The sequence below is a fragment of the Podospora anserina genome, chromosome 5, assembly GCF_000226545.1.
Source record: "Podospora anserina S mat+ genomic DNA chromosome 5, supercontig 9".
Taxonomy (NCBI): Eukaryota; Fungi; Ascomycota; class Sordariomycetes; order Sordariales; family Podosporaceae; genus Podospora; species Podospora anserina.
The window spans coordinates 779,394-791,443 of NW_001914843.1; the positions used below are offsets into that span (position 1 = coordinate 779,394).

General features: G+C 53.1%; 2 protein-coding genes across 2 annotated transcripts; both read left to right on the top strand.

The window, feature by feature from the left end:
* Nucleotides 1-2,493: 2,493 nt before the first annotated feature.
* PODANS_5_9715 (uncharacterized protein) lies at nucleotides 2,494-4,015 on the top strand (the record flags this gene model as incomplete). Its single annotated transcript, XM_001904755.1, has 2 exons — nucleotides 2,494-3,093; nucleotides 3,230-4,015. 2 exons carry the CDS (start codon nucleotides 2,494-2,496, stop codon nucleotides 4,013-4,015), a joined length of 1,386 nt encoding a protein of 461 aa, XP_001904790.1.
* A 1,827-nt stretch (nucleotides 4,016-5,842) lies between these two features.
* On the top strand, nucleotides 5,843-9,670 carry PODANS_5_9720 (uncharacterized protein; the record flags this gene model as incomplete). The annotated part of the gene is made up of 1 exon (XM_001904756.1): nucleotides 5,843-9,670. The coding sequence occupies one exon, from the start codon at nucleotides 5,843-5,845 to the stop codon at nucleotides 9,668-9,670; it is 3,828 nt and encodes a 1,275-aa protein (XP_001904791.1).
* Between the last annotated feature and the right edge of the window lie 2,380 nt (nucleotides 9,671-12,050).

Here is a 12,050-nt window from a genome sequence, read left to right on the forward strand (position 1 = left end):
TGAGTGACTTTGACGATGTCTGATGATATCAGGTAACACCAAAAAGAAAAATTCGGGAAATGGAGTTCAACGAGTGGATAGCGGGATCGCCAAGAACAAACAAAAAAAGCAGAAAAAAAAAACAAAGCCAATTGTCAAAATCTCCAACAAGGGATCTCGTGAGTTTGTGAAGGTGTGTTGTTTGTCTCTCTCAAAAAGAGGGAGAGGGAAAAGAAAGGGGAGCATTGAGCACGGGACAAGGGACGGAGACGCGATAATCGGAAAGCTATCTAGGGTTACAGCGGTGACATCAATTTCTGGGCAGGCAAAAGGGTGGTCAATTCGCGTTGGCTGTCCCTTCTGCCGGCAGGCCCAGAGGGAGGGCAGACGGCGAAACACAGCGCCCCGAAACTTGACGCCGTTCCCACAAATAGTGTAGCGGTCGCTGAATTGGCGGGCCCGATAACCACCCACAAGCTCACCAAGCTCACCAACAAGCTCAGCTGAGGGATTTCGATGGACAGGGACCGACTGCACAGTAAGAAGCTTGGCAATGCGGGGGGTCCATTTTTGGGTGCTTGTGTTCTGGAGGCCGCACATCGAGGCCAGACCACGTGGGCTTGGAATGAGTGTTGAGCATGTGCCACTGCCTGCCGGCTGGTTGTCAGCTGCCAAAGCTGCCCCTGAGCCCCTGAATCCAACGACATCTCAACATGACGGCGATGAGCACTTCGATGAAGGGGCATAATGTTGTTGGAGAAAGCATACGTGGTGTTTATTTGGTTACTGGCGGCTCTCAAAATGCCAGTGACACCAAAACCGGAACTGCAAGAGGGATAGAAGGGAAGCTTTCTCTTCTGAACAAAATCTACTTGCTCTCCCCAACCAAGAAAAGCTCGATGACATCCCCCACAGCAACAACTCCCGCAAATACTTGGAGTAACATAATGCCGTTGTCGCCTCTTCTCAGAATGCGCCTGCTGACCCCGAGGCGGAACCACCTGGCTTACACCAGATAAGTGACAACCTCCACGCAGCATGCTCGAAACACTGGGAGACCAGAGGCTCAAGCACCTCCCATGCTATGCGCAACCTTTGGGATGTGCTACTACTATGTCTCTGTCGAATTCTCCGGAAATACTGTGTTTTTCCTTTGTATTTGCCATATCTGAGAGACGTGTAGACCGGAGGATGCCGTTCCTTCCAATTTTGACGATTCCCAGCCATTAAATACCGTGGAAAAAGCCCTACAATCGCAACCCTCAAGGTAAACAATGGAAAGAGCGATCTGAATAGCCTCCTGGACCGTGCGCCCGGCCATCGAGGTGCGCGGCTTTCCAGGTCTCTTGACAGAAAATCTCATGACTTTTGTTCTTAGTCTTCCTCAACTCCACCGATCAAATCGCCTGCTCTCGCCGCTGCTCTCCGACCCCCGGCGCCCGCGAACGAACTGGCATCTCGCCAGCAAACGAGAGGGGTATGGTATGTGACATTTCCAATATCTCATCCTTTTTCCCATCGCCAGCGTTGTTCAGATTGCTTGTGTGGTGTGGTCGCTGCTGGCTCACGAGTGCGGGTTCGATGGCAGCCATCCCACTTTCAAAACCGATCACTCAGTGATGTCTCTTTTTTGGACACTTTTGTGCGTTTTTGGAAAGAGTTGCTGCGGACGTTTTGCTCCGGGGATGGGTGGCCTGGCCTGATATTTCAGACACTGGGGTTTGGCAGTTGCTGGGCCTTGTGCTTGGGAGGGAGATTAACTCGTGAAAGGGCTCACTTGGCAAGTGCTTAAGTTGTTGAGTTTCCAAGCAACTTTGGCTTACTCCCATACCCCCTTTTGCTTGTTTACTTACAACACATCACCCGAGTTACCTTACCTTTTTATCCACTTACAAGCACTTCTTTTCACATCAACCTCATTCATCTGCCTTCATCCTACTTCAGCATACCCCCAATCTACCTCAGTCTTTCTTTCTTTTATCCCAACTCTCGAGAGACTCTACACCATCCTCTTCCATTATTATGATCATCTTCACCAACTCTATCCCAACAATGGCCATTCCTTATCCCACGTTTCTACACCCTTCACCTCATTCTTTTATACGATCATGCCCAACTTCTCACACGCCCAATACTGGCTGTTCAACACTAACATGTCAACTTCATAGTACCAGAACACATTTCGTCCAGATTCACACCTCAACCCGCACCTGAAACTCATCACCTTCTCACCAACCTTCGAACATCTTCGGCAGACACTCACCTCACTTTCCTCCTTCCAAAACCTTCTCATCCTGCCTGATCACAGCCACAAAGACTACACTCCTACTTCGAAATCACACAACTCGTTTCCCCAATCCAAAGCCCCAAACTCACTTCCCATCAAGCTTGTTCATAATCAACAAAACCCCTCAGCATTTACAACACCATCCTTTGCTATTTTCTCAAACCTCACTTTCACCCCAACCCCTAAACCTGGTGATGGTTCCTCAAAGCTAACAAGTCACAGTCACAATGGAAACGGGAAACTGGAGCGAGGAAGGCGCAGCGGGCGGTAGCTCCTCCGCCTTCAGCTGGCTGGACGAGCTGGCCGAAGAGGCCTGGCTTAACAAGGAGGCAGAAGAAGACGTGGGGGTCCGCGGTGACGGTTTGGTCAGCGAAAGCTGGCCTTTCCCTGCCGTGGAGGCTGCGAGGCCACTCCCGCGTCTGCCCTCCACGGCGTTCGCGGGCCAACGGAGCCGGCGGTGGCAGCCTCGCTTCCAGCCGACACTCTCTGTGGTCCGGGACCTGTCACCGGCCCCACCCCCGCCGACTCCAAGCTGCGCTCCGCCCTCGCCTCCGACGACGTCTGTCGTCGGCCAGGCAGAGGAAAGCTTGGACCGGTTGGGCCCGGTTGACAAGGGCAAAGGTAAGGCAGTGGACGAGGAGCAGCCGGCTGGGAGACCCACCTTCCAGCAGACGGTGGCCACAGCACCCACATCTTCTCCCTCCCAGGCACCGCCAATTCCACGGCTGCCCTCACCATTGCCTTCCTTTGTGCGCCGTATGTTGGAGACTTCTGCCCCCCCTCGCTTGGCCGACCGCCCGCTGCATCCCGATCTCCTCAGAGAGAGGGTGCCGGTCGCGACTGCCTCACCGCGTGAGTTTACATCCTATCTCTCAGTTCTCTGGGGCTTTATCACTGACTTTCTGCGTAGCAACTTCGGCCACGACTCTGCCTGTGCCGCAAACCAGGCCACCCATCCCACAGCTCCCGCCGTTCGTCCACTCTCCTTCGCCAACCAAGAGAGCCTCAACCACACCAATGGCGCCGACAGAGAGGCCAGTCACACCTCTGCAAGTCGCTCAGCCAGAGCTCAAGAGTCGCTGGAGCCCCTCGCCTCCTCCCTCACCGACCAAGGTTCAAAAGCTCATGAAGGCAATGAGCTTCGCAAGTTTGAGATCCCAAAAGTCGAAAACCAGTCTTCGCGAGCAGTCGAGTTCCTCCGCTGTTCCTCCGGTTCCTGATCTCCCTCCGACAACTCCTGACACTACAAAACGCAAATCCGATCGATCAAGTGCAAGCACAAAGAAGAGCTTTGGTTCTTTCGGCAAAAGCTCTTTGGGCAGAGGTAGCTCGTCCTCCCAAAAGTCCAATTGGGTGGCAGCAGCATTCGGCTGTGATTCCTCCTCCATCACACGTCCAAGAACTGCTTCTGGAAGGACCGAGAGAAGCTCGACAACAGAGAGAAGCTCCGGCAGCAGTTTGATGAGCTCGGCGTTGAGCAGACAAGCAAGCACGATCACCCCAGAGAGACCACAGGCTGGACTGTCGTCTTTGCCTCTTCTTCCAGCAGCTTCTACTTTCCACCCCGAACCCCCCTCCGCTACTCACATAGTTCCGCCAATGCCACCTGTGCCTCAGTCTCCCCCCCACCCTTCAGATCTGCACAGAAAGATCTCCATGCCGAGCATGTTCCTGCGGAAAAAGAAGTCGAGCTTGAACAAGAAAGAGGACCCTCAAGAGAATAAGGGTGAAGACGAGGAGGGCAAATGAGGGAGACACCAATCCTTCAAGCTATCACTGGCTAATTTAAACAACCCAACAATTACCACAGGGTCACGACCAACGACCGTATGCCACACAGGGTAACTTACGATTCAACACCGCCGACCGCCGTCTTCAACAACACGCGAGTCTTCATACAACAAGTCCAGTATGTCGTTGACTTCATCTCCTTTCACCTTGAACATTTCCTATTCTTGATTCTCCTTCTATTTCACTAATTTCGCGTTTTTCTTTTCTTTTTCTCAATTTCGGTCTGCATTTCGAATCCGGCGTTTGGCACACAGGACATTCGCCCAGGGATACAAGACTTCTACTCCTTTATACTTGTACCAGAAGTTCCCGGTACGAGGGATCAAAGCAGCATCCATGATACCCCCATCGTTCAGCTTACGGCATAAATAAGTCTCAACGAACATGGTTTAGAGAGATGATATACCCTGAGACACCCATCCCCATTTCATTATGGTCAAACAGAGCATCACCACGGAAGTATCACCATGGAGGCATACAGTACTCAGAAAACATGGTTCATCACCAGATACCCGGTATTTCAGGCGTTAGCACTGGTAGGCGGCATCACCAGCGAGGAAATACAGTACTTACAGGGCTATGGTTGCATTGACACGGCGTCAGGGCGAGGTGGATCACAAAAAGGGGCATGAACAAGGGCGTGCAGGATTGGGAGGAAAAGTCATTTTGCTTTGCATTTACATGTTTGGGGTTTGATAAGGGGTTACGATCATTGCTGGCATGGGGTTTGGTGTATTTTGGCATTCACAAGGGAAGGGTGACGGTGTATGAGAACGGTTACGGATGAATTCAGATATTTTGGGGCTTTGAGACATGGACTTTTGTGCATGTGAGATGCGTGAGATATGTTGCTGTCTACGAGCTGTGCTCTGTGTATGAGCCGTAGCTCTGTGTAGGGTATGTCTCCTGTTCACAGAGATGTTATTCAATGCAACGAAGGATGTGGTAACCTCGGCTTTTAATCTCATGTAGGTGAACGTCTCACCATCTCGACCTTGTATTTGACCTTCTCGTCCTTATTACTGTTTAGTCTTTTCACCATCGCAGTCAAAGCTTTAGGTAAGTAGCTAAAAGATGATATGTGCATCCTTGGAATCGATAGCTCAGACAGGTGACAGTCAAAGTTGGGACCGTGGACACCAACAGCTGAAATAGCTGAGATGGCAGCTTTGGATCAAGTAGACTGGGGGAGTAGAAAGCTCAAACATTGCTGAATCCTGCTTGGATAGATGGGCGTTGAAGGTCCATGTTACTCAAGTCGACCATAAGGTAGGTCAGACAAGACTCTGCGCAACACCAGGAGAGGAGAAATTGAAGAGATATGCTGCATAACCCCAATCCGTTGTTTTTCCACTTGGATTTCGACCCTTCGCACCTGCTGACTTTTGATGCACGACTCAAAAGTTTAACATCACGCGTCCGTTTGCTCAATTGTCGAGGAAGTGCGAGGTGGTGGTCGGAGTCTGAGCTCAAAAGCCTAGAAACCAACAGCTAACCCCAACCCTAGGTACCTGGTCAACGCGTCGGTGGCTGCTGACCCACCCAACGCGTGCAATCGTTTGCCAAAAAAAATTTAGGCTCCCAAAAAGACCTACCCGGCACCCCACGTGGACCAACTGCGCCCTCAACCTTCTATCGCAAAAACCCCTGCGGACTATCCCAATTCTTCCATGCAGAAAAAACGACTCCACAAACCATGCAAGATTTGCGCCGGCGCTCTCCAGCAAACTGAAACTCTGGGTCTGGATTGATTCTCCTCCCTCCAACTCGGCGGCCGCCCGCCGAATGACAATGGGCCAAGAACAGAGCGCTCCTCGCGAGAACGACGACGACAACACGGACATCCAAAGCGGCCGCTCATCCCCACTTCCCCGCTGGGACCACCCGGAAAACCAGGAGCAAGTAGAACGACAACACGCGGCTACTACCGAGCCGCTCCCCGAGACCGAGCCCCCTCCCGAGGCGAGCAAGAAAGAGAAGAAGAAGAAGAAGAAAAAGAAGAAGGATCGCGAGAGGAGCGTTGGTGAAGTTATGGACTCACCGGGCCGATCTCTGTCGCAGCTGACGCCGCTGAAGAGGAAGAAGACGCGTCCTCCGTCTTTGGGGAATGTCGAGAATGTTGGTCAGAGCTCGGATGGTGGTGGGTCGGCGAGGCGGAAGTTGAAGAAGTCGAAGCGGATGTCGTTGGGGACGATTTTGAATGACAACGCCGATGCTGTTGAGAACAATGACAGTCAGGACTCGTTTGTTCCCCAGCCGACGCTTCCAGAGCTCGAATCTGAGCCTCGGCTTGAGAATAATGAGGAAGAGGACGAGGGAATGGAGGATGCTATGGCTTCTCAACGGCGCAAATCGAGTAGCAAGAAGAAGGGCAGGAACAAGAAGGCTGAGCCAGAACCAGAGCCGGAACCAGAGCCAGAGGTGGAACCAGAGCCGGAGCCGGGGCCAGAGCAAGAGCAGGAGTCAGTGCCAGAGGTGGGACCGGCCCCTGAAGCCGCCGCCGTGGAGGATGATATGGAATTGGACGAAGCTGAGGAGGATCTTGCCAACCTGAAGACTGAACGCCCGGATCACGATTCTGACGATGACGTCGACATGGAGGACGGTTCGCCAGCACGATCCCAGCACGTTTCCGAGACACCCGCCCCTCAAGAGGAAGAGGAGGAATCGCCTACTTCGCCCATCGTGCACGTTAAGTCCGAGCCAGGGGTGTATGACGAAGACGAGGACATGTCGAGGCTTGGGCAGGGAGATGCCACGGACGAAGAAGAGTCACCTGTGCCAACCAAGACCGAGAGACTACAAAGGGTGATGGATGAAGCACAGTCTGCCTACGACTCTGGGTATGTCGAGACGGATGGCAGCAACGAAAGAAGTCAGAGGTTCGCGACTCAGGTTTCGCCCGCTCTGGACCATGAAGAGGCTACGCCGTCGGAAGATGAGGTAATGCAGAATGTGAAGTCTGCGCCGGAGGAGGATGAGGAGGAGATGAACGGGACACCGGCGAGTGAGGCCAGCCCTGCTCAGGCGCTTAAGGCTGCGCCTGAGAGTGAGGGTGAGGAGGAGGGAGCACCAGAGAGCGAGGCCGAGGAGGAGCAGGTATTGAAGGCCGAGGAGGAAGAAAGCGAGGTAGACGACGAAGAGCCGGTTAATGACCCCCTCGAAGACAGTGCGGACGAGGAGGAGGTAAGCGAGGAGAGGTTCTCCGAAATCCCCGAAAGCGACATTGAACAACCAGAAATGCAGCACGAGGAACCGAGAGTCGAACCACCCTCGGAAGCTGGGAATGTGCCGACCAGTCAGAGCGAGCAAGCTCATGTCAATGGGACCACCGTTCAATCTTCACCAGATCTTGGCGGCGACGATGTTGCTTATGCGGCTTCGCCATCACCCCCTCCCCCCTCATCTGCCAGGGCCCGTTCTTCCACGAAACGTAAGGTGAAACGTGCTTTCAATCCCGACGCCCCCGTCAGCGAGCCAGACGCACAGCCGGAGACATCCTCAGCTCGCTCCCAAAAGAAGCGTAAATCAAGAGATCAACCAGAGGAGCCTGAGGAGGAAGAGAAACCTGAGGAGCCCGAGGAGGAGCCCGAGGAGGAAGAAGCTCCTGCTCCCACCCCAGCACCCAAGAAGAAAAGGTCCAAGAAGATTCGCGAAGTTCTTCAAGAGCAAGAGGGCGGCGAGATCGACGAGGAGGCCCCCGCTGCCTCTACACCTGCCCCAAAGCAGAAGAAGACACCAAGGTCAAAGAAGTCGAAGAAGGCGGCCTCCGAGGAACAAGAAGAGAAACTCGATAAGCACGGTTACGCTACTGGGAGACTTACTGCTGTTGAAGAAGATAAGGTCACCAAAGCAGTGAACAAGTTTCGCAAGGACGAGGGCCTAACCCAGGCTGAAATCAACAGGATCATCCAAGAAAACCCTGCCGTAGCCGTGCACAATGCCAAGGGCGCCCCGACATTGCATGCCGCTCTTTGGACCGCTGTGTGCGAGGCGTGCCCTTCAAGATCACGGTTGAAGCTGCAGAAGTTTTGCAGACGAAAATTCCACAACTTTGTGGCACGTGGTCAGTGGACTGCTGAACAGGATGAGGAGCTACAGGAAATGATGAAGATTCACGGCAACAAGTGGACAGTCATCGGAGGTCTGATCAACAGACATCCCCAGGATGTTCGTGACAGGTGGAGAGACTATATCGTTTGCCGGGACAAAGTAGTGAAGCATGACTGGGGCAACGAGGAGGAGGCGAAGCTCACCCAAGCAGTCAAGGAGGCCGTCGACAAGATTCGGAAAGACCTCATCTCGAGGGGGGAGGACGAAGGACAAGCCGAGAGCCTGGTCAACTGGCAGGCTATCAGCGAGGCGATGGGCCGGACGAGAAACCGACTTCAGTGCATGGAGAAGTGGAAGAGAATACTCAAAGCTGAGCCGATTGCGGACCGGGACAGGGTCATCACCTTGCTCCCTGATACTGACAACTGGAGAGTGAAACTGGCTCGCCAGGATTTGACCAAGATTACACCAGCTGAGAAATACAGATTGGCCTGCGTCATCCGCGATGGCTGCACGGAAACCGAGCGGGAGATCGACTGGAAGAAGATTACCGAGAGGATCTTCAAGGACAAGTATCAGCGTCAAGCCCTGGTTGTTATCTGGGGCCGGTTGAGGTCGTCGGTGCCACACCATGGGGATAAGACCGTTCATGAATGCGCGCAGCATATTGTTGATAGGTATGATGAAGAGGGAGGATTTGGGGACAGCTACGGCAACTACCCTGATGAACAGTCCCTTCCTCCCAGCGCCAAAAAGCCTCGCGGCAGTGCCAAAAAGCCGAAAGAGCCGACGACGAGACGCCGCTCGACCTCCGTCGCCTCCGCCAAAAAGAAGAAAGAGTTGAGTGAAGCTTTTATTGTTGACGAGACTGACTCTGAGGGTGAGACGGTGGTGGAGGACACTGTGATGGAGGATACGGTGATGGAGGATGGTGCCTCGATCGCTTCCGATGCCCCACCGATCGACTCTGATGAGGAGCATGAAGAAGAAGCGCCCGAGGAGGCCGCAGACGAAGAAGCAGAAGCACCACCTCAGTCCTCCGTCGTGAAGCGCCTCGCCCCTGAAGAGGACGACACCTTGGATCAAGAAGACGAAACACGCCCCCCATTTGTGCCGTCCCCCTCGGTCGAAGCAGATGCAGCCCGCACTCGTCGCCGCGAGCGTTCTCTCTCCAACAAGCCCCCCACCCCTGCCGCCATCGAGGAAGAATCTGGTGAAGAGGTCCAGGACGAGGACATGGTCACCAGCACTCGTCTCAAGTCGGCCAAGAAGCGCCCCGCCACCGAGGAGATGTCGCCCCGCAAGAAGAAGAGAAAGACCAACTCGGACAGTACTGTCCGGCCTGCGGTCCTGAGCAGTTCTTCGCCTGCTGTTACGTACGGGAGGAAGTCGAATAGCAGGAAGGAGAACAAGAAGGCGGCGGCGGAGGCGGTGAAGGCGAGGCAGGCGAGGGCGTTGAGCACGATCAGCAGTGATATGGATGACATGGATGATATCCCTGCGAGGCTGCCGGGGCAGACGCCGCCGGGGAGGGTGACCAGGAGAGTTGCGAGAAAGTAGGAATATTGCAGGTCTCGGTGGCGGGAGCAAGGGAGGGAAGAGGAGATGATGAAGCGATTTGGGGGAGTTGAAGGATGATGATGTCAGAGGGGAGAAGGGGCAGGTAGTCAGTCGTGGGTATCCAGCGAGATTGAGTCTAGTTTGGAGCGGAAGTTGGGTGGGGGGAAGCGTGTGTGTGTGGTGAGGAGTGGAGGGTGAGGGTTTACATTTTAATTGCATGGATTGGTTCTACCTGTATGATACTTGATGTGTTTTCGGAGAATTGCCAGCGTGCATGGTAGATAGGGGGTAAAGGAAGGGTGTGTGTTTTGCATCTATAGAATGTTGTCGTGTGTACCATCTTGCGAACTCAGTGTTATGGGATGGCCCAGCTTAGCTTGGGCCGGAGCATGTAAGTCAGATCATCGTCCTTGTTGTCGCTGGCCTCAGCCCTGGTGTTATGCATTTTCCTGGCGTAGGCGTTGTTGTCTTTGAGGAGCATTTCGCATTCTTTCTGCACCCTTAATCAGTCAATCATCAGTCTGCAAGCAGGTGATGTCGAGAGGGGTGCTCACCTAGCTTCTGTACCGGTCTGTGAACTCGACGGTTGAGATCTGGATTGCTTCTGGCTTGTTCTCGTATTGGGGGTACCAGGTCTTTGAAGCCGGGCCAGGGGGTTAGTAAGGTTCGGCAGAGAGTAGGTAGGTAAGTTAGATGGCTATACCTTTAAAACGAACTCATCCTTGCTCCCGCAAAGAATGAGGAGCTGTTGCTCGAGGTATTGCTTGTAGTAGCACCTGTTTTTGAGGGGGATGTCGACTCTTTTTTGCTCGAGTTGGTTAATCGTGACGGTTCCCTGTCAAAGACTGGACATGGTCCGAGCTAACCTGTTGGTTCTTTAGGAAGTGATCTCATGCTCATCAAACTGGCCAAGACCGCCTTCGAGGCAGCCTCCTGGCCAACTGCAGTGGCTACCGGGCGGTATATGTTTCCCCTCGGGGACAATGTGCGCAACGTGCAACCCGTTTCTCCTCGTTCCGGTCGGTACTTCAAAGAGCGCACTTTAACTGCGCTCTCCCATCTACATCCATCTTCGCTACGTGACCAAGAGGGCAAATCGTTTCCAACGCTCATACCATCTGCCACAGGAGCCACCCCTACTCTATGACACTCCACAACGGACACCCATCTGTGGAACTCAGCTGATAAAGAAACTGCACAGCATTTTGGGCAGGATCCGTATCTTGAAGCGACAACCCACCAGAAAGGACCTTATCTCAATGGAGTCCCCGCGGTCGACAACCAAGGCAGACGAATCAAAGGCAAATAAGGAGTTGGAACTGTGATCATATGTCGAAGCTCCCAATTTGGATTCTTCACGGGCTGCGAGGGCATATTATCGTCTGAAGGTGGGCGCCTTGGTCCTCGGAAGGTAGGTGCTGATGCTGGAAGTCTTTCTCACTTTGGGGTTTGTCCCTCAACCCATCTGTTCCTATCAGTAACTGCAGGCCGTTAAAGATGAGTTTTTCCTTACCAGGGAGAGTGATAAGTCATTGCTGTAGAGGTTGGTAACCTGCTCGCAGCAATGATATGCCATTGATGACAAATTTCTTGTGCTTGATGTATCTCGTGTGACTTGCGAATGCCGGATCCAGAAATTGCATGTGTTTACTTCAGGAATCAAGTGTGAACCAGACAGTTCCGGCAATACACACCCCTTTAATGCCGCTGCCCGGTGTTATTTGATTCGTTAACCACTATGCTGTTGCACTTGGAATATTAGAGATGGGGGGCAGTAACTAAACATCATCGCCAACATCTTGATGTGCATGTACCTGGGGAGGCCAAAGTTCAAAGTCTGATCATCTCTGATGTCAACATAAACTCCTTGCACTGCTCGGCTCGCAGCTGCTCTGGGCCACTCAGGGTTAGGCGTGCTGGTGCTCTGCCAGCAGCACTCTGAGCAGTGCCCTCCCCCCCCCCAACCTTCTGTTCTAGTACCTATAGTTATCATAGGTTTGCACCTGCTGGAAGCTGCAACAGTGAGAACCATCCCATCGGACCTCCTTCCATCTCTCTTGTTTGTTATATTCTACTCCGTAATCACAGCAATCCTCCTCATAGTCAGCTGCACTAATGGCAAGCTGCGAGCTTGGCTAGGCAATCAAATGAAGTCTGACCATCGTGCTCAACGTTCCTGCGTCCAGTGAATAACATCCTCTCTCTCACCATGCAGCCCCTCCCTTCTTCATGAAACCGCCATCTTACTCCCCATTGTCAAAATTGACCCGGTAAATGCCCCCATATATTGACTGTGTGGCGAAAAAATTATATTTCAATTGGGAGTTTCAAACTTGAAATGAACCTCAGTGGATCATACTGGCTGTCCACGGGTCACCCC